Source organism: Crinia signifera, chromosome 5 (assembly GCF_055691185.1).
Source record: "Crinia signifera chromosome 5, ASM5569118v1, whole genome shotgun sequence".
NCBI lineage: Eukaryota > Metazoa > Chordata > Amphibia > Anura > Myobatrachidae > Crinia > Crinia signifera.
Genome location: NC_139221.1, coordinates 47434066 through 47456125, shown reverse-complemented (window position 1 = coordinate 47456125; position 22060 = coordinate 47434066). Strand labels below are relative to the sequence as shown.

Sequence of the window (22060 nt, the reverse complement as noted above, 5' to 3'; positions counted from 1 at the left end):
AGTAGGGGTATGAAAAAATGGGGTGCATTTAACATGGGAGCCCAGATAATACATAAGTACCAGAAATTCAACTCCACGCCGACGTGGATAGTGGGGGTATGAAAAAGTCGGAGGGCGCGTACTGCCGCCCCTCGGGTTCACGTTCATACTGGGGGGGTGGCGTGTGGGTGCATTTAAATTTGTAACCACCCATTAGGGTGCTTATACAATTTAACATCGTATAGGGGGCTTACATCGCATCGCGGGCGCCGTGATAATACACAAGTACCCTTTATTTCTTATTAAAGTATTACCAAATTAGTGTTCATGTTTGTGACAGTAGTCTGTACATCTTCTTCTAGTAACACGGGTAACATAAGCTTTACATTTTAGTTTGGGAGGGGTGTTCGGCCATCTCTTCTGAGAAAAATTAGTCTGCACCACAAGACGTAATAGTAATAATAAAACATCCTTTGTGATTTGAAGCAAAGGTCTTAGTCGGTTTTTATGGAAGTAACGTCAAATTGTAGGTACGATTGTCCAGGTACAGATACATAAATGTGCTATGGAGGGCATACAGATAAGCAGAGGGACGGCTATGTGGCATTTAATATCTATCAATTGCTCACGATCAATGCCACGTCCGTGGACATTCTACTTGGACAGCTGCCATAGTCAGTACTTCCTAATATATATGAGAGACATCCAGTCAGAAGATCAGCTCTACTCCATGAGTAACTTACCAATTGTCAGATCGTGAACCGGCTGGAACCTTTTGTCTGTGAACTGCAGAAGGAGGCATGATTTACCCACACCTAGAAAGAAAAAGCAAAACAGAAAAGTAAAAACCAAATATCGTACTTAAGTATATGGATTCAATATTTGCAAATATTTTTTTGAATCTTCAATAACAAATCCTTCTAAACACTGTAAAATTTCAGATATCAAAAATGAAGAAAACTATTTCACTCATACACCTTAAATACACCAACAAAACACTGGTTACAAGTATGCCAGCATACCAATCTTGTGACCAATATGAAATGCCTACCCAGTGCTACAGCTAAACCGTGGCCCTTCCCGGCAGGTTGGTGTTGGTATTGAAACCCTGGCACAGGTTCCAGATGTTCATAAATGCCAATGGTTTTGTAAAGTATTTTAACCCTAACTCATTCCTCTTAACAGTCTATGGGTCAGATTTATTAAGCTGTGTGAAGTGATAAAGTGGCTGGTTTTTATCCCCGGCCAATCAGCTCATAACTGTGAAGTTACAGGCTTGGTTTAAAAAAATGACAGGTAGGAGCTGATTGGCCGGTGATAAAGACCAGACACTATCACTTCACCAAGCTTAATAAATCTTCCCCTAGTGTCAAGTCATAACCCTAGACCGGGATGCCATTGTCAGCATTCTGACTGTCCGGATCCCGAGCACTGGGAAATTACCTAAAGCCCTTTCCTGCTATGGTCTCCTATACCCAGTCAAATGAATGTTGTAGGACCTAACAGACTGGATATTGGCCCTATGATCATTATATAAAGAGTTGAAAGTAAAAATTGTTGAATGTCAAAACAAATAGGTATACAATGCTATATATGCTTTCTTGTTCCTATAGCCCCAATGCACCAAAGGTCTAAGCTTTCAAGTTGGTAGACTTATTTTGCCAGAAAACATGATTTGGAAAAAAAAAAGAAAAAAAGAAGAAGCACAAAAGCTGCCCAGCACTAGAATATTCTAATGCGACATGGCGTGCCAAGGGGGTGTGGGTGTTGGTGTGCCTGCAACAAAGATGTACGAGGACATCTGTACATTATCTGGGAGTATGCAATCCCTTGCTTTTAACTGCAGACTGCTGATTAGTGCAATTTATAATTAACTATTTTCTTTAAAAAAAAAACAAAAAAACAACAACAATACAAACATCCACCCTCTACACTGCATTAAATGTAATCACCCCAAAATATTTGGGGACATATCTAAATTGGCAATAGTATGGAAAGTGTGAAAACCCGCATTGAAAAGCAAGTAAAGGGAGTAAAGTAATACAGCCTGACCAACATCATGACAAAGCAACGCAAGGCACTAAAAATCATCTCCTGCATTCCTCGCCGACCATGACCTGCAAAGCCCCCGCCAGGAGATGCCCACCAACCGCAGAGACCCACCCATCGTATGCGGGATCTGGGATTCTTCAATGCCTGCACACTCCTAACCCGCCCACTGTTCTCCTGCTCCTGGCTCTCCATTCCGTCTGTGGTTACGAAGGAGACCTATCAAGGTAACTGGACATCAGCCTCTCCCACCCATAGGCTGTGCTGCTCCCAATGCTGCCAGATGTCTGCTGGCCTGAAGACTCTTCAAGGCCAGGACCTGGGCCTCCAAGTGAGGACCTCAGGATCCATAGGAGCTGGGTTATGAGGGAGGAGTTTGCTGGGACCACATGGCAGCAGCCTTCTTGCAGCTTCAGTCACAGTTGGGAGGTATGCAATGTGACCAGATCCTCCTGTGGTTGCATCTGACTGGCAGCGATTGGGGGAGATCAGCATCTTGCCTCTCCACTACCAGGCTGCACTGTGAAAAATTTGCAAAACTGCAACCGATACTGAATCAGGCCCTAGGTGCTACGTTTTTGATACCTGTAAAGTGCCTTGAGTCCTGTTGGAGAAAGAGCCCTATATAAATACATTATTATTAAATATTAAAATACCCAGATCCTACTAAAATATTACAGAATCAGAAAAGTTGCTTTATGCATTGATCGTCTTTATTCACATTATGTGAAGACAGCAGAGTAAAGAAGCTAAATGACAATCTGATAAGATAACCGCATTAAAATAGACAGCTTTATTTGTATGTTAATTTTAACATTTTGAGGCCTTTTATGATCTATTCCTTCTCCCTGATGGGTTTTCATTTTATCAGAAGTCAGTCAGTGTCTCCCTTTTCTGTGGGCACACCTGCGATTCCACCTTCAGATAGAACTTTAGAAAGCCAGGCATTTTCTTTGAACTAGAATTTCCTCCTTTTGCATCACACAAACTATAAGCATAGTACTGTCCATAGTATTGGACATTAGCATATTAGTGTGATCAGAGTGCTGCCTCCAGCATCGGATCACTATCAATGTGATGGTCATAGCCTTCAGCCAGTCTGCCTAAGCTCCATACACACTAGAGGAGTTTCTGAGTGACATTGTTTAAAAAAAAAAAAAAAAATGTGTGTATGCACAATATCATTATCGATGTGCGCCCCCCCCCCCAAATCGTCATTTATGCAGTCAGGCCAATCAGACAATACCACCAGCGATGGCATCACTGAACAATATTTGTGATTGCGCCATATCATTTGCCAGCAGCAACAGCCCGTCAGAACTGGTTACCCGGGTTCATGTAGTCCACGTGTCTGTATATTATATTTCACCCACAGGCTTCTACCATATATTTACAATGTATACAAGGGATAAACTATTATAAACCTAGGTTGAACAAGATGGACGTAAGTCTTTATTCAGCCTCACCTACTATGTAACTATGTATAGTGTAAAACAATATATGTGTATTCCCAAAATAGAATGCAACTTGCTCCCTTCACTACCAAACATGATTGTAGAATACACACCCATACACACGGTCTCCACCCAAGACTTAAGGTACATACACAGGTGCGATTACCATTGAACTCCCCGGAGCCCAGAACTATAGTGTCCATATCAGTAGTTCATATTGTACTGTGTATATGCCGCAATACTGCAGATTTCATACACTGGGACCCCCCCTTCTACACATACACACTGGGCTTTCAGACTGTCCACATTCCCATCCACATATGCACTTTGACAGCAGAATACAACACACACCTCTCTCTACTCATCCACCTCACTCTTTAATCCCATACACACCTGACCTGGGAATTGGTGGGCGGCACTGCAGCAGTGGATTGGGGCTGAAGACAAGTGCCTGCCTAGGAGGAGCGCAGGGAGAAACACACACACACACACACACACACACACACACGGGAGCATCATGGTCCCCTGAACTGTAAACTAAAGGAGCACATACACTTGTCTGATTTGGGGCCAATTTCACTGATGCCGACTATTCGGGCCCAAATTCGGAGGTAGGACAGGTTGCGCATAAGAAGTCTTATGTGCAGCTATTAGCGGCACACCGGTGGTGCTTTTTAGCATCTGAAGTATTGCATCTGATCCCTGAGCAGGAAGCTCTGTGTAGAAGAGGTGCTCTGCGGCTGGCGGGAATAGAATTAAAAAATTTTTTTTTTCAAAAGAATGGATGGCCACGTATTGGGAGGCCTCTGATTGGTTGAAAGACCTCTCTCAGCCAATCAGTTGCTGGCCATTCTTTTGAATGAGTTTTTTTTTTTTAAATTCTCCTGCCTCCCACCTTCAGCTCCCTGGAGTATGTGGAGCTCCCGGGGAGCTCAGGGGAAATGGTCTCCGAATTGTCCTTAGGACAAGTGTATGGGCACCTTAAGACTGCACGGCAGTGCGATGCATCTGCCTAGCAGAAGGGGTTTCCAGGTGCTTGGAACACCCTTGCGTTCACTACTGCTGATCCCAACATTTCTTGATGAATGGGATTGGACACACATTTAGCAATTGCAACATAGATGAGAACTGAACAAGTTAAAGCTTAAAGGAAATAACTGAAAACGCATTTTACTTTAGGCTATTCAATCTGGGCTCCAACACAAAATTTACTGTGTACAACATTTGCATGGAGATATTTCATATCCCATTATGTATTCATCACATTTGGTTAGATACCTTCTAGCAGTGAATCTTTAGTTGGTAGTACACGGAACTACTAAGGCAACTGACTGGACAGACACTGCATTATTATTGACCACAAAGAGAGTGCTCATATTTGGCATTTGAACAATGATGAGGTCTCTCTGCATTAGGATAAAGTATGGCCAATACAATATTGGGCAACTTATTTTTAAAAAATTGCAACCATACTAAATGAAATACCATGCTTTTGCATTAGAAATGCAGTCTTCACTTCGATTGCCGTATAATGAACAAGGTTCTATAAGACGAACATGACTGCTGATCTTCTAACTCAGCGGTTCCCAACTCCGGTCATCAAGTAACCCCAACAGTTTACATATTCCAGGTCACCTGTGGATTTAGAAAATGTGAAAATGCACCTGCTGGGTGACTTGGAAAACCAGAACTGTTAGGGGTACTTGAGGACCGAGGTTGAGAACCACTGTAACTGAAGCATCAGATTGTATACAAGGATCCCTTTATAATAATAGAAAGCAAACAAGACAGACAAATGCTCAGATTTCCTGATGCAGGTCTCTTCTGCAATACAGTAATCATTAAAACTGGTTGTAGAACTTAAGGGGTGTAAACACGATACAAGTGCATTGATCAATCGGAATTCAATTGCACGGCAAGAAAAGCGCGTTCGGTTATGACTATATAGTACAGATCTGTACTAGATCTACTGTATATAGTACAGACATGGTACAGATCTGTACTATTTAGTCTTGCCTGAACAGTTTACTTTTCTATTCGATGTAGACTAAATGGGAGCACCCATCGGGATGGAATCAGTATCGATACAGCTGAAACCGTTCGATTTGGATTAAATTTGGACTATAAGCAAAATCAAATAGAAAAATAGATTAAATCGATCTATGCGTGCACCCTATTACAGCAATTAACAGTCCATGTTTTGACTATGTCCCTAATTCCATTACCCTTTCCAAACTTATCGGAAGGAATTCATTTGCTTTTGGGGAGTTATTTGTTTTGCCAATTGGGTGTGGCAGGTTTGGACATCCGAACATCAGTAAGTGTGCTTTATTAATTGTGGCATAGCCTCCTGTCCACAGGCACCTGGACAGGGCCATATAATCCATAAATGACAGGAAAGGCAATGAGAGACCAAATTAATTTGACTTTATCTCGTTTTACAGACTTTCAGTACTTCTAAAGCTAGGTATACAGTTTGTGTTCCTCTGAGCTACAAGTGGATCAGTGTGCACCCTGGACCTTATTTAAGCTCATTGCGTGCTTTTGTTAAGGGGAAAGATCAGATATCACAATTTTAAAGCAGACTAGAAATCCTAATCTGCCTTTCGCAGGAGCATTTGCAGCCGTTTATAAGTCGCTAGCACTCCTATAAGCATGGGTGCCGGACGACTCACCGACACTCGGGATTCTGACAGTCATTACCCCGACGTCGGAATCCCGCCTGCTCCCTCGTAGTGGTCCATGACCCCCATAGAGGGAGAATAAAATAGGCCACTGTGCCGCAAGGTGCTTTGTTGCGCTCCACCTGCCGTGCAGTCGGCATTCCGACATCGGGCTAATGACTGTCGGAATCCCGACTGTCGGTGTGTTATACACACCTATGCAATTATCAGGCCAATCAGTAGATATTAACTGCCCTGCATCTGTATTGATGTGTTTCCAACTTAATACATTGGTCCCGTGAAGGAGGTACAATGTGAACAAAAAAATGTGTTTATTATTAGTGTGAGAAGGCAATTAAATATGCCAGGAGCAGATACAAATATGTACAATTCAGTAACCAGCCAAATAAATATAGGTTGCTTTAAGTTCCAAGTCAATAGAAATGACCTTTCTTAAGTTAGAACACATCATGTTAAATAGACCGGAAAGAGGGCAGACATGAAGATGGAAAGTGTAAAAAAAAAAAAAAAAAAATGAAAGCCTCTCTTGAACAGCCATCACCGCTGTTAGTCATATGAGCATACAGTAGCTCATCTGCTCCCATAATGTCAGAATCCTCCATGTCTGTGACTTACACAACGCATGCATTAAGCTACTACGGGTTCTCTTATTATCCAGAGAAGAAAGAATACCATTAGTGTTTGTACTAGAAGGTAGTCAGCATAATACGGCAGCTGCAAGTCAGATGTTCAGTGCAGGCCTCTGTGCCAGCTCCTATGCAATACTACAGCTATGGGAGTAAGTGAGATTTGTTTTGCTGTGGCACATGATAAATCCCATGCGTGCAATGACACACGAGACTGATGATCAGGATGAGTGCCAGGAATGCCGAGCAATGTGTTAACAAGAGCTCTGAATATGATGGCAACAAATCGGAAAATATTAGGTAGATTTACTGCTGGGCAAATTACTTGCCACCATAAGATGTGGTTAGATGTCGAATGCACTGTTATACATTGCTGGCTTTTTATCAAAGCCACCAAAAGTGACATGGGTAGGAACTGGACAATATGTACAGGCATAAGCTGATGTTGGTTATACGTGCATGCTCTGTTAGAACGATTGGGATGGTGAGCTGCTGGGCCGGAGGTCAGCACTGTTTAACGGGCCCCAACAATATCTTATGGCAGTGTTTTCTGCACAAAACCCACAATTTTTCAATGTGGTCTAAATAAAAAGGCCTCTGAACCAGGGTTGGCTTGTTTTAAATCAAATATTTGGGGCTTTTTTTTTTTTTTTTTAATATGCCGTGTCTTCTTAAAAAAAAAATAAAAGCCCATTGTCAAGGAATCCCTGGTATTATTCCTCATCCTTGTTGCTTGTGGTCTTGAAGCAATGAATCACACATATACACCACAAACATATAGAGAGGTGATTCGGATGAGAGGTGTCAAACATGCTTAGCATCAATCTTGAGGAGTAAAGCTGGGTGCACACTTGATCGATCCAGGACTGATCGGGTAAACACTCCTGATATCCACTCATGACCCACTTTGACCCCTGTGAGGTGGAGGAAGCAGGAGGTGGTTAGCGGCTCTTTGCCACCTCCTGGTCCTGACCGATGCAGGAGCATTTATTTGGTTGATGCGCATGAATCGGCACATCATACCTATACAACCCAACGGCCGTTCACTTGATAGCAGGAGAACTGCCCGGCTATTGTATAGGTGTATACCCAGCTTAAAACGCCACCAACATACTGTATTAAGAAAAGCTTGATGCTAGGCAGATTTAGCACCTATATTATCTGATTCACTCCCCTATAATCTTTGTTGGTTGTGTGATTTACTGCATTGGTTCAAGTGTCTCCAAAACTCTCGAGGTGCAAGTTAGACTGGGAGTATTATCTATCCGGTCATTATTCTGGGTCACTAAAGCTGGGTACACACTATACGATATCCTTCAGTGACTTCACCGAGCCCCCGCTGAACAAGCAGCCGATATAGTCAAAATTTGTCTGCTTGTTTAGACAAAGGGCTATATATCGGACTACCTCTCAGCAGGTTTAATCTCAAAATGTAAAGTGACAATAATGCTAAATTAGGTAAGACGCTAAATATTAGAGAGTTTATATTTTGGGCTCAACGTTGTCAAGGTGCAGTACCTTGCATAAGCCACTGCTTCATAAATATGCCTTTAAAATGCTACCAAACCCTTATCTGTATCAATCCCAATTGCAACCCGAGTGGCTGTAGCTGCCATCAAACACAAGTAGCTTAAGCCCTGGCTCAGTTTACAGCAACAAGGATGATAGACAAGACAGACAAACATTGCTACTTTGTAGTCCCTTAGTGCTCCTTCTCTAAAAGATCCCTCAAACCGTGAACTTGATTTGGATCTCAATATATAGACAGCCTGCTTGCTGTCTTCCCATCTTCACTAGGATATCTCAGGCATACATTTTTAGCTCCGTCAGGGTGTGACGTTCTTCCTATATATGTCACCAAAGACAATTATTCACTGCTGGTCTCAGGTGGTGGTACCAGTTCCGGTTCACCACAGAGCAATTGGTGTTATCACTCTTTTGTTGGCCCAAAACAGGACCTTATTCTAAACTTAAAGTTTCTCAATTATTAGGTCTTGTACCACCAGTTCCACTTGGAGTCCATTCACTCAGCGATGTCCACTCTGTAATCAGACAGTAACTATTACAAGCAATCATAAATGGAAGCTCTAGAGTGTTGCTTATGCAAAAGTAAAAAAAAAAAAAAGGGGGGGGGGGGGGTTGGACGTGGTAAGGTTACAAGTCCCCACAACACTCTATACTAAATACGTAAATTGTGCCCGATTGTTCGCTATAAGTATCTATTACCCAATGCCGAGGTTATGAGTTTAGATGCCACCTGGGACAGCATTAATTTGCTGTTTATTCTTTTCCGAATACTTAATGGTCCTGGATATCAAGGACGCCTGTCATTATGTTCCCAGTAGGGAACCTCACAAATTACTACACTTTGTAATCTTTCAAGTTCCTTTCCAATTATGGGTTCTGACATTTGACTTGTTTTTAAATCCAATATCCTTTTCAAGAGTACTATTGGTGTTAATTGTGCTTCTAAAAAGCAAGGGGATCACCATAGTTCCTCTCTCGATCACAGCATAGTTAATTTGTTTGTAATGTTCAGACTACTCTTTGCATAGTCTCCTCTTCTGCCGACACACCCAATTTTTTGGGGGGAGCGGACTTCTGAACAGAGCCAAGTCTAGAAAGGAGGAGATTCCTTCTTCCAGAAGTCATGGTCCAGAAGATTCTGTATCTGCTCCGACAGGTTCTGAGGCGAACAAGGATGTCAATGCATTTATGTATCCATAGGTGACCAGGGGCCATGGCCACGTGGTGAAGGGTACTGAGCCAATGCTCAGCAGCTTGGGTTCGATTTTCCAAGGTGTGAATGCCTTTTGGGAACATTGTAGTAGCATTTGGGCACTACAATTGGGCTTTGTTCACTCCAGACCATTTCCACAGGATCATCTATCCCATCGGCCAGACTCCATTACAGGGGAATTTCACGGGGGAATGAGATTCTCTGGGCCACAGATTCAAGGCTGTGGTGCACCAGTCCTTCTCCTTCAGGATAAGTAGTCTATTTCCTAAAGTCTACTACCAACACATGTTGAAATTCATGCTGTCTTCAATAGCACGAGCTAGATCAGGGTTGGGCAACACGGCCCTCCAGATGTTCATGAACTACACATCCCAGGATGCTTTGCATTAGTTTTGCTATGTGGCCATGCTGAAACTGATGCTGGGATGTGTAGTTCATCAACATCTGGAGGGCCGGTGTTGCCCAGCCCTGAGCTAGATGATCACCAGGTCCAGGTCAGGTCCTACAGTGCGTCTGTGGTCGTGTTTATAAAATAGAAGACTCATCCAACAGAAAGTCAGTTCATTACAGAGAGTGTCCTCTGCCCCATGGGGTAAATCTCCCGGCGTCATGACACATTCATCATCTGACGAGGCAGGTGTTCAGACTGGGGAATCCGGCAGCAGTTAGGGAAGCTCATGCGTTTCCCCGCCTAACTAGGATGAAATATCTCTTTCCTTCCCTTCCACTGCTTATACCCCGTTCTCACTGCCACAAAAACCCGGGTATTTGCCAGGGCAAGCCGTAAGTTCCCGTAACCTGTCTCAGTGTGAAAGGGTCTTTGTGAAATTCCCAGGTGTTATGCCCTGGGAATTACACACAGGTTTTTTTCTGGGTAATACATGGGTGTATGGCAGTGTGAACAGACTAGACCCGGGTTTTTCTCACAAAATGCAAAAAAGCAAGTTCATTGCATTGCTCAAAGCTGCTTTTTAAACAGCCAACCAAAGATACTTTGTAAACATCCAATCAAAGTTGCTCTTAGATGCCACACACTTGATGACAGGCAGACCAGGGGAAGCAGTGTGAACGGGGCAGACACGGGAATTTCCCGGGTCTAAGGGGCAGTATGAATAGGGTCTGTAGAGCTGAGATACTCTGTGCCCCGCCAAAAACACGGGAACAAAAACCTGGGATTTTGCAGGGGCGGCATTAGTTTGTTTCTCAAGTGGCTGAAATGAGTATCTGTTTGACAATTCTAGTGACACCACTTACACCGTGGAGTAGCTAGTTCTCCAGCCTGCACGGGCTTTGGGCAGAAGACCCATGTCCTCTGACTCTAGGTCCAGACCCTCTTTATAGGGGTCCATAATTTACAGCAGATTCTGTTACAACCGCTGCCCTATTTAGTAGATGACTTCCGGATTCTGTCATACTCATAAAAGTTGAGTACTAGATACACAATTTCGGCTGGCCAGTACCACCGGATTTGGAAGTCCTGTGGGATTGGGATCAAAGATTCTTCCTTCTAAGTTTCCTTACCTCGCCTTTGACTGTACCGTGTTTCCCCGATAATAAGACACTGTCTTATTTTTTTTTTTTTTAACAAAAAACACTATAGGGCTTATTCTCGGGGTAGGGCTTATTTTAATAGCATTGACCCATCATGCCCCCATTGGTGCTTTTGTCCCCATCATGCCCCCATTGCTAAGTTTATACAGTACCCATCATGCTCCCATTGCTGCTTTTATACCCATCATGTCCCCATTGCTGCTTTTATCCCCATCATGCCCCCATTGCTGCCTTTATCCCCATCATGCCACCATTGCTGACTTTACCTGTACATGCCCCTCACCTTTCCCCGTTTGTCAGGCTTTCCTCCGCTGCTGGCACTCCGCTTCTGACAGTCCGCTCCCGCCAGTCTGTATAGCACAGCGTGGAAGGCGTGGTGACATCATGCGCTATGCGCAATGCATCCCAGGGACCGGGAGGCTTCAGCGGTACCGTGCTACCATACATCATGCAGGGTAGGTGAGGGGGATAGCGGGGGTCGAGCTGGGGGGCATTGTACCAATATTTTAGTGCATGGACCCGTAAAATTGGGTATTTCGATAGGGCTTATTTTCGGGGTAGGGCTTATTTTGGACAGATGTCCAGAACTCAGGGTAGGGCTTATTATCGGGGAAACACGGTAGTTGCATGCAGGTTTCAAAGTGGGTGTTACTCTGGAATCATTTCCTGTAAGGATTTCACTTGTCTCCATTTGATCCAGCAAAGACTGGCCCTGTTGCCAAAATTGCAGTCTTTTTTACTGGAAGTCAATCTAGTCCATCCTCCTTTTATTCCTTCTTCTCTTCCAGGGAATCTTAACCTGGTTTTCTCACTTTACAATCAACAAAGGGTTGACTTGAAATACTTCTCTTGAAGAGTGGTGATACTTCTAGCCTTGGCCTCAGCTCTGCGTGTTTCAGAACTGGGAGCTCTGTCCTTTACAGTCCTGTATGTGATGATCTTGACCTTCAGGCTGAACAAAGTATGCAGGCACCCTCTCTCTCTCTCTCTAAAGGAGTCTTAACATTTCATGACAAACAACCAATTCTCGTTGTTGAATACTTCTGGTAGTGCTTCTACACTGAAGGTTGTCCATGCATTTAGGTTTCTGTGCATACACAGACATCTTTACATTAGACTGCCTCCTTGTTGGTAGTCGCACCGACTGCACATAAGATTTCCTAAATCTTATGTGCAGCCTCCAGGCAGTGTGAGAGCCGGGCAGGGTCAGCGGGCGGGGGACACCATATATTCGGGCAGCGAACACAGAGGTAGTGGGCGGGGGACACCAGTGAACCAGCGAGAGGAACGGGTGAGCTGGGCAGGAGAAGCAGGGAGCTGCAAGCCTGCAAGAGAAAAAAACCCAATACAAACGAATAGGCAGCCAGTGATTGGCGGAGAGATCTCTCCACCAATCACTGGCTGCCCATTCATTTGTATTGGGCTTTTTTTCCCTTGCAGCTCCCTGATCTTTCTACCCAGCTCACTCGTTCCCCTCGCCGGCTACAGGCGTCCCCGCCCGCTGCCTCCCTGCCAGCCTCTCCCCCTGCCTGGTTTACAGGCATCCCCCGCTTGCTGCCTATTTGTCAGCTGACCCTGCCAGGCTCTCCCCCTGCAGCTCCCCGGCATCCCCCGCCCACTGACCCTGACCGGCTCTCCCCCTGACCGTCTCGCCCTGCCGCTCCCCGAGAGTTGCATATGATAAATTGCATGCAATTTATCATATGCAAAACTTGGCACATGAAGTGCCCAATCGTGAGTGAGCCCACCAAGGGGAAATCAGGTCCGACTTGTCCCTGTATGGGGTCCTTAGGAGTTCAACTGGCCTTCAAATTCCCCAGATCTAAAACCAACTGAGCATCGGCGGGATGTGCTGGTAAAACAAGTCTAAACCATGCAGGCCCCACGTCACAACTTATATTGAGAGACCAGACAAATTTACCTTGTGGCTCGAGGAGCAGGTTAATGGGATACCCCATCCTTAACGGTGAACAGGTAACTAAAGACTCCTGTGAACATTTGATTTATATTGTGGAATTTTTCTCTGGATGCTTCAGGGGCAGTATAAGAACAGACACTGTTTATGATATTCATTGTCTATCCAATTACCAGGAGCTTGGTGAGGTGCCTTTTATATTTAAATATTTATTTTAACCTTAAATTGTTTTATCAATGTGATCATGAGTATTTTTAATTTGTCATTATATAAAAGCGGTATATATTGCATGACGTCAGTCCAATTGATTCTAAATATTTCTTTTAAATGCCGCTTTTATATTTTTTGCATGATTTCTCATTTGGTACAGGAGTGACTCTCCCTGTATAATTACTCGCAGCTTCTTGGTGGAGCACCAGCGTATTGGCATTAGTTGTGCATTACATAGAGCAATTGGAGCACGCCATGTCTAAGAGCAAGTAGTATTATTAACATTAACCTACTTGGCATGAATCCTCAGCTGTCAGACAAGGCTTTAAATATGCTTAATTTATATCCCTAACAATGTTTTATAACACGCTCTAGAGAGATTTCTAAAGTAAGACAAATGTAAATGACATGTTAAACGTAAAATCACAATGATCATGTTGCTATGAATGTTCAAGTGATGGGTTGCACTTAGAACAGCTCTTTTTTATGTTAAGGGCTTATTTGCACTTATGGCCCATACATACTGGGCGACTGAGCTGAAAGTTGCTCAAAACAGCAGGTTTGAGCAGCTTTCAGCTCAAAGCTACCCAGTGTGTATGGGCCAGCTATGAGCACTGCTGCGCGCTCCGCAACATCGCGGGGAAAGCTGCTCATCTGCTGGTTATACCAGCAGATGAGCAGCTTTCAGGACGGCTTTGCATAGCGCTCCGCTATGTAACGCCGTCCTCCCCCCTCCGTCGGCGCCGGGCAGGGGGAAAGCGGCTCAGTGTGTATGCACTGTGTAGTCATCATCTCTGTCCATAGTCGCCCAGTGTGTATGGACCTAAACCATTTTATCGTTTAAGGAGGAAAAAAGAATTTCTTCCATTCATGTTTTTTTTTTTTTGCATAATAAGGAGAAGCGGGCACCCATTATGGCCGAATGAATTAAACCCCACCATATTGCCGAAAAAGAGAGCTGTTATGCCCAGAAATAAGGGCTCTCATTATTGGTGCCCCAGGCAGCCCTGCGCATGCAAAAAAAAAAAAAAACCTGCTTCTCTCCCTCCCCGGCCGGCTGTCTGGGCATGTGCAAGATCTCGTTTTTATCGCAAGATCTAGTGCACTGCCCGAAGCTAGCAGCAGGGCTTGCGTTGTCCCTGCAGTGGGGATAGGACAAGGCTAGCCCTGGGTTGGCGAAGCGGCTGGGGCGATTTAACGCCTTGAAGGCTGTTAATACTAGGGGGGATTGCAGGGGACAGTCAAGGCTGTCCCTAGCGCAGCATGTTAGGTCCGCTGTTAGTACATATCAAAAACAGGAATCCCCCCAGTTAACCAGCATTAAGTGCATATATGCATCTGCCCCAATGATCCTTATAGGATCCTCTGTACATGCAACAAGGTACAGACCCACATGTACTAGACCTAAAGGCCCTCCAGGTTTTCCGTTAGAATGTAAGCTCTCAGGAGCAGATTCCCTTCCTTCTTTTATCTGAGCCATCTCTATACTTCCTTCAATGGCATCTAATCCCTGGGTTTTATTCCACCCTTTCTTTAGTATTGTCTGCTGATGCAGATGTTTATATACCCTGAACTTGTCCTATACCGTCTTGAACTGTACTAGGACATTCACACAGGGCGATTTAAGCCCTATTTCTAAGCGATCTGACTAGACTGATCGCTCCATGTGTACACCCTATGGCGAAGCGCAGTCCCACTCGTCCCCATTGCCCCAAGAGATGTGCATGCACTGTCTTTCCTGCTTAGATTGCAGTGTTTTACCTATAAGCATAAGTCACCCGGTGTGTACGGGGCCTTAAGGTGCCACTACACGGTACAACAATTGCATGCGTTTTGAACTAGATTGCGTGCAATGCGATCTGAAGCTAGTTCAAAAAGCACAGGCTGCACAGACTTTATGTGCTGTGCGATAGGATGCCCGCGGGAGCGTGCATTGCCTCGCACCTTGTATGGGCACCTTTAGTCACTGTATTCTTGTTTTTCTTTAATTGTGCATAAACTCTGTAACTGGGCACTGCAAAACCCTTTTGGCGCTATAAATAAATGAATAATAAATCCCACCTTGTTTCAAAGCATTGTAATCTCTGTCTGTACATGCTTGTGATTTTATAGCAGTATAGTCGCACTAGCACAACAAAAATGACTCACAGGTCTGACATAACAGTTGCCAAGGTGACTAGAAAATACACCCCCATTCAGGCCTGGCCCTCACATAATGTCAGGGTGGGGGAACTAGCAGGACACAAGCAGCAAATCAGAGCTGCACTCTGATACCGTGTCAGACTATCCCTCACTGCACTATCTGCTGTGCAATCATGGTACCTGCGGTCTGTACGACCATCCTATAGTGTGTACAAGCAACTAGCGGGGTTATTCATACCTGATCGCTGGGCTGCTTATTTTCCGAACCCTGCGATCAGGTAATCTCCACACAGCCAGAGTGAAATCCAGTCCTGTGCAGGGCTGCAAAAAGCAAGAATATTGCAGCACCGCGATTAGCTGCAAATCCATTTCAACTGCTCACCATCAAATGATTTTTGGGTACTCTTTACCTAGAAGGGCGCCCACGATTTTGATCTTGGGCATCGTAAGGTAAAAAAATCGCGTCGGTTGCATCGCATGCGACCAAAAAATAAAAAATCGCATGCGATGCGACCGACGCGATTACCCAAAGGAAACAATGTTAAACGTCCCAATTGACCCGATTTTCCATAGGGAACAATGTTAAATGGTCCACAGAGGCCAAATAGGCACCCTGAAGTGTGAAATGGCCCCCCCCAATTGTTAATGCCACCCCACGATCAACGTCAACCCGAAGCATGGCGAGCGCAGCGAGCCCGCTAGGGGCGGCGGTACGCGTCCTACGACCTTTTCATACCCCCACTATCCACGTCGGCGTGGAGTTGAGAATAGAAAGTGTGGCGAGCGCAGCGAGCCCGAAGCGTGGCGAGTCCCGCGAGGGGACGCGGACACCTTCACAATCGGGACATTTAACATTGTTCCCTATGGGAAATCGCGGTAATCACGTCAGTCGCATCGCATGCGATTTTTTGGTACATGCGATGCCCGCCCTTCTAGTTAAAGAGTACAGATTTTTGCTTAGGACCTACTCAGCCTGCGTTTCCTCTGACACTCATTAAACAGCCAGGTGACACCCACCAAAGCCATCATCCTGTCATTCAACTTGCAAATGGACAGCTATTATAAAAAAATAAAATAAAAAACCCTGCTGTATTTTATAGCAGAATTGCGTCGCACATGTGTACTGCGAGCCGTAAGCATGCGCAGTCTAATATATTATCACTCAACCTGTGAATTTGCAGCCTTGTGATCAGGTCAACATAACCCCCAAAGTCTGCTTGTGTGGTGGCATCATCATATGTTGCTGTACATCAGATGGGACAATGCAACATACATCGGGGTTTAAGGCCCCGGCGGTTCGGCCCAATAGCATGTGTGTGTGACATTATACCGTAACAAAAAAACGTGCCCATGCGACTTCTCCTCTTGAAGAAGTCACATCCAACCCCCATCATTGCATGCGATCCCCCTTTCCCTGCTGCCGGGAGGGGTTCCGACCCAGAGATCATACGCGCGGCTCCAATCAGATGAACGCAGGACCGTGGATCAGTCGTTGAAGTAGGATTGAACACGACTTCTATAAGGGGAGAAGTCGCATAGTGTATGGCAGGGCTCGACAAATGCCGGGCGCCAGGTCGCCATGGCGACCAGATTATGCTTCCTGGCAACAAGATGCCAGTGCCTGCCTCCTCCTAACAGAACAGCACAGCAGCAGTGCGGGCAGCGCTGTCCAACCCGCACCCCCAAGAATGCAGCGGCGACAGTCACCCCTCAGTGCAGCCACAGCACAGGCAGCGCTGCCCGATCCCCCCCCCCTGCTAAGAGTGCAGCCCTCACCTACACCAAGCAGCGGATAAACCCCCCCCCCCCCCCCCAGCCAAGCGGCTGCTGGCACTTGGGAGCAGGGTATAATGAGGCATGCAGCGACCAAGAGGCAGGTGCTGAGCAGCAGCCAGGGGACGGACCAGTAGCCAAGCAGTGGCTGGTGCTGGGGACCAGCGAATGCTGGTGAGAAGACTTGCCTCACCTCCCCACCCATACACTCTTCCCCTGTCACTTCATCCCCATCATCTCACTCACTCTTGCCCCTTATCACCGCCCCTCCACCACCTTACCCTCTCTATCACACCCTGGTGTCTGACCCCCAAGTAACACCTGTCACCTCCCCCCCCCATCACCTCACACTTTTCCCAACCAAGCACCTCATCCTCTCTAATACTCTCCTGCTTTCCTCCCTCTCCCTGACAGTATCTCCATCTCCCCTGTGGGTGAGATATGGTGCCCATTATATCGTACGATTTGTACCGTGCGAGGTGATGAGCTCTCCTGAGCATTGCACGGTACAAAAAGTATGTGCAGAATGTTGATCACATCCAGTTCAAAATGCACGCTATTGTAGCCCATCGCATGCGTTTACAACTAGATGTGATGTGAACTAAATCTATGTGTATGGGCACCCTAAGCTTGTCTCGCTCCTACACGAAAAAAAAAATTGTTAAGCCTTGGTGTACGGGCACCTTTACCTACGCTAAACCGGTAACTATATATTGCAGCAATTCAATTATTACGTAATTTATCTTTTTTGTATTGCCCTAATCTTAGAATTCGTGTCGGGTTTAAGCGACTAAACTAGCCTGATGCAAAAAGTCCCGTTCAGTCAAACCGGACACTTTCCGCTCACTTCAAGCTCACCTCTCCAGAAGGGTACGAGCTGGAATGCAGACACCAGCAGCTGATCATGCCCGACAGAAGCAACAATTTATTAGTTCAGTCGGGCATGCAAGAGTGACAGCTGTTGGCACAAACTATTGAATCCCTCCAAAATGTGATCAGCCCGACCCGCCAATAACTGCTAGTGTTCCCGCTAGGCTGTTTTAGCGGGGCGCTGCACCCTGCCCGATTTTTAAAGGGCAAAATTCGCCCTGCCCGTCTCGCAGCGCCCCGCTAAAACAGCCTCACGGGGAAGCCCAGCGTCGCCGTTGACGGCGATGGCTGGCGCTTCCCCGACAGCACAGTGGATTCGGAGGGGCCGGGCCCGCCCCCTTTGATGACTGTGGCGGCTGGGCCCGCCCCCTTTGATGACAATGGCGGCCCAAGCACGCTTCTTTCATTACGGCGGCGGCCCGGGCACGCCCCCTTCATGACGTCGGTGGCCCGGGCACGCCCCTTTCATGACGTCCGCGGCCCAGGCACGCCCCCAGCTGTGACGTCGGCGTGCCCGGTCCGCCCCCCAGCGCCCTGCCCGGTGTCACTCCTAGAGTGAACACTAAACTGCCCAGCAACTCTCGCATTAAAGAACAGCTGATTTGGGAGATATCTGTATAGTGTATTGACACAACTGAGCACCGGGAGCCGGAAAGGGTCCCTACAGTCGGGATCCCAACAGTCATTTCCAGACGTCGGGATCCCGACTGTTAAAACACCAACAGACAGGTTCCCGATGGCCACCGGCTATTCTCCCTCGTCGGGGTCCACGAACCCCATAGAGCGAGAATAGAATAGGTGGCGAGCATAGCGAGCCATCGAACCATATACCACACCCCTGAGCACCAATTATCGCTCAGTCAGACATGCAAAGTCATCCAGTGTGTCCGAAAGATCCTGTATTGTGGTGTTCCAAATTAAATTTGGAACCCCACAATACAAGCTGCCTGCATCCAATATCGTAGCCATAATCAATCGGTGTCCAAGAAAGATACTGGATGTCAGCACGTCAGATAATTGGTGTGTTGGCCTGACAGACATTTAAATCTTTATTAACCTACTAAGACTAGGAGAAATTATTTGGGAATGGAAATAATAGGCCAAAAAGAATACAAGGAACTAATAAGATACAATATCACTGAAATACAACAGGCCACAAGTAAATAAACTCCACATCATAAGGTGTGTGGGAAAGTGTGTGATGTGGGTGGCCATCAAGAGCTGACGCTCTAATCTTTTCACAGGCACTCTGCAGCCATTATTACCACTAGTTGAACTGCTGCCTAATGCTGACCAGAGATCTGAAGGACCAACTTTCGACCCGGATCATGTCACCATTTCCCCGGAAGCTTCCCAGACACTCGATAGATCTTGTGCGTGTAATTTCACGCAAGATCTATCGTATGATCTGCAACTCTCAGCTAACTGGTTGTTAGCAGCATCTTCAGATCATGTGTGCAGCTGGTAATATCACAGGATCTGTGGGATCGTGCATTCTACCTAAACACCATGACCTGTACAAAGAAAACACACAATGCATCGCACAACCTGTCTAAATTGTGCATTCAGCTTAAGCATCATTAGTGCCTTATTCCAAATAATGCCTCATGTCTGCCCCCAATGAGCTGCTCTAATGATTGCTTTAAGCTAGTCATACATTAGAATGTCCCAAATGCTCAATTTCAACAGGTCATGTGATCGATTGTGTGCACATCAAGAGGTATATTGGTGCGATGCATGGTCCCGTGGGGGCGAGAGGTCACTCACCTGATCAAACGTGCTGCATGATCAGTCAGGATGGCTTGCAGATTGAATGTGATTCATAGCACATATGATTGATCATACGACCTGCACCGTATGCAGAACGTTCTAATGTACAGTATGGCCAGCTAGAAAACATATGCAACCTACACAGGACAGTATAAGGTGCAGGCATGTAACAGCAGGGCAGGAGTGCAGCAGGGCGACTTATAAGGTGTATGTGATGTGAGGGTGATCTGTGGGCAACCAGCAGCCTCCTAGGGTGATACCCCCACCCCACATCTCCCTGCAGGACTGGATGGTGGGCGATGAGGGTCCCTATCATGGACCTAATGCGATCAGCCTCCACCCCCACATCACATCTGTGTGATACCCATCAGTACACTGCCAGCCACCAGGCCAGCGATTCCCCTGGCCGGGCCCTGGCATAGCTCGCATCCACCACGTCAACGACTCCAACACTGCGGAAATGATGACCGGCCGGCCCCGCCCGCACAGCCACTCACACACAGGGGAAGCACCGAGGACCCCCGTCCGCACAGCCGCAGCGCCAGCACCGGCAGGCAGAGCCTCGGCGACACCCGCACACGCACAGGCAACTACTTACCGGTGTCACCGATGATAATATATTTAAAGAGGTAAGCGTAAGCCATGTCCGGATCTCTGTATCTTCGTCACTGCTGCTAGCGGACGCGCTGACGTAATCACGGGCTCGCTCACGGCTCCTCTTGCCGACGGGAGCGAGCGCGCATGCGCCGCACGTCATCCACCTGCAGGGTATAGGACGCGTCTCACGACCTACGCGTGGAGTGTGGGCGGGATCAGCAGGTAGCTGTGGCCACAACCTCTGCCCGTATAAGGCACCCTCATATCGCTGCTTCTGTGCCAGGGGGTTATATACACTTCTCTATGCCAGGGGAATACTTGCCCACCTGACCCTCTTCATGAGGGAAAAAATGCTCTGTTTCTGGACTTCCCTGGTAATGTATGATTGCCATCACCTGTGCTAAAATACCTTTACCTAGCTCCCCACAGGTGATGACAATCATACATTACCAGGGAAGTCCAGAAACAGAGCATTTTCTCCTGCATGGAGAGGGTCAGGTAGGCAAGTGAGTGCCAGGGGTTATATGCTCTGCCAGGAGTTGCATGGGTACTTATTTCCTAGCACGGCGCCCGTCGCAGGTGATCGCATACCTTAACTTAAGGTATGCGATGGACACGACCAACGTGATTTCAGGGCTATTTTTAGCCTTTTGCCCGACAATTAAAAAATCGCGTCCATCGCATGCCTTAAGTTAAGACATGCGATGCGACCGTTGCGATGGACGCGATTTTACATAGGGAACAATGTTAAATGGGCCAATGGACCCGATTTTTCATTGTATAGCCACCCTTATGGGTATTTGACATGACAAATGCCCCCCCCCCCCCCCCCCCATTGTTAACGCCACCCCACGATGAACGCCAACCCAAAGCGTGGCGAGCCCGCGAGGGGCGGCGGTACGCGTCCTCCTACCTTTTCATACCCCCACTATCCACGTCGGCGTGGAGTTGATTTTATATAGTGTGGCGAGCGCAGCGAGGCGACGCGTAATACCTGTGAAGTAATGCGCGGCCCCTCGCGGGGTTCGCTGCGCTCGCCACGCTTCGGGCTCGGTGGCTCGCTGCGCTCGCCGCACTATATAACATCAACTCCACGCCGACGTGGATAGAGGGGGTATGAAAAGGTCGGAGGACGCGTACCGCCGCCCCTCACGGGCTCGCTGCGCTCGCCATGCTTCGCGTTGGCGTTAATCGTGGGGTCGCGTTAACAATGGGGGGGCATTTGACCCATCAGAGTTGGGAAACAATAAAAATTGGGGTCTGGGGGCCATTTAACATTGGGGCCAATGTAAAATCGGGTCTCAGGGACCATTTCACATTGATTCCAATGTAAAAATCGCGTCGATCGCATCGCATGCGATTTGGTTGCATTCAATGCTATCGATGCCATTTTTTGGGACCCGATGGATACAATCTTGATAGCAGGCGCCGTGCTAGGAAATAAGTACCGTTGCATGCTTGTTGCCAAGGGGGGAGTGAGAGGTGAGGCCAGGCCAGGTACTGGAAGGTTGAGCGTTGAGGACAGGCACTGGTAGGGGGAGCGGTAAGGCCAGGTAGGGGGAGCAGGGGAAATGCTGAGGCCAGGCAGAGAGAGCGGTAAGGCCAGACAGCCGGTCAGAGAAGAAATGAAGGAAGCGCAGCCAGTCCCAGCGGCTGTATCGCTGTCAGAGCATGCACTATTTGAATCTCACGCCGGCTCA

At 46.8% G+C, this 22060-nt stretch overlaps 1 protein-coding gene across 1 annotated transcript in view; it reads right to left on the bottom strand.

Annotated features, from left to right (window-relative positions):
- Positions 1-20514, bottom strand: part of RAB2A (RAB2A, member RAS oncogene family) — a 79463-nt gene extending 58949 nt beyond the window's left edge. The window contains exons 1-2 of the mRNA XM_083187149.1: positions 20362-20514; positions 723-794 (exon numbers count right to left, since the gene is read on the bottom strand). Coding sequence (XP_083043275.1) covers positions 723-794; positions 20362-20407 — 118 coding nt within the window. The 5' untranslated portion in view covers positions 20408-20514. The remainder of the gene's footprint in view (positions 1-722; positions 795-20361) is intronic.
- Positions 20515-22060: the final 1546 nt, after the last annotated feature.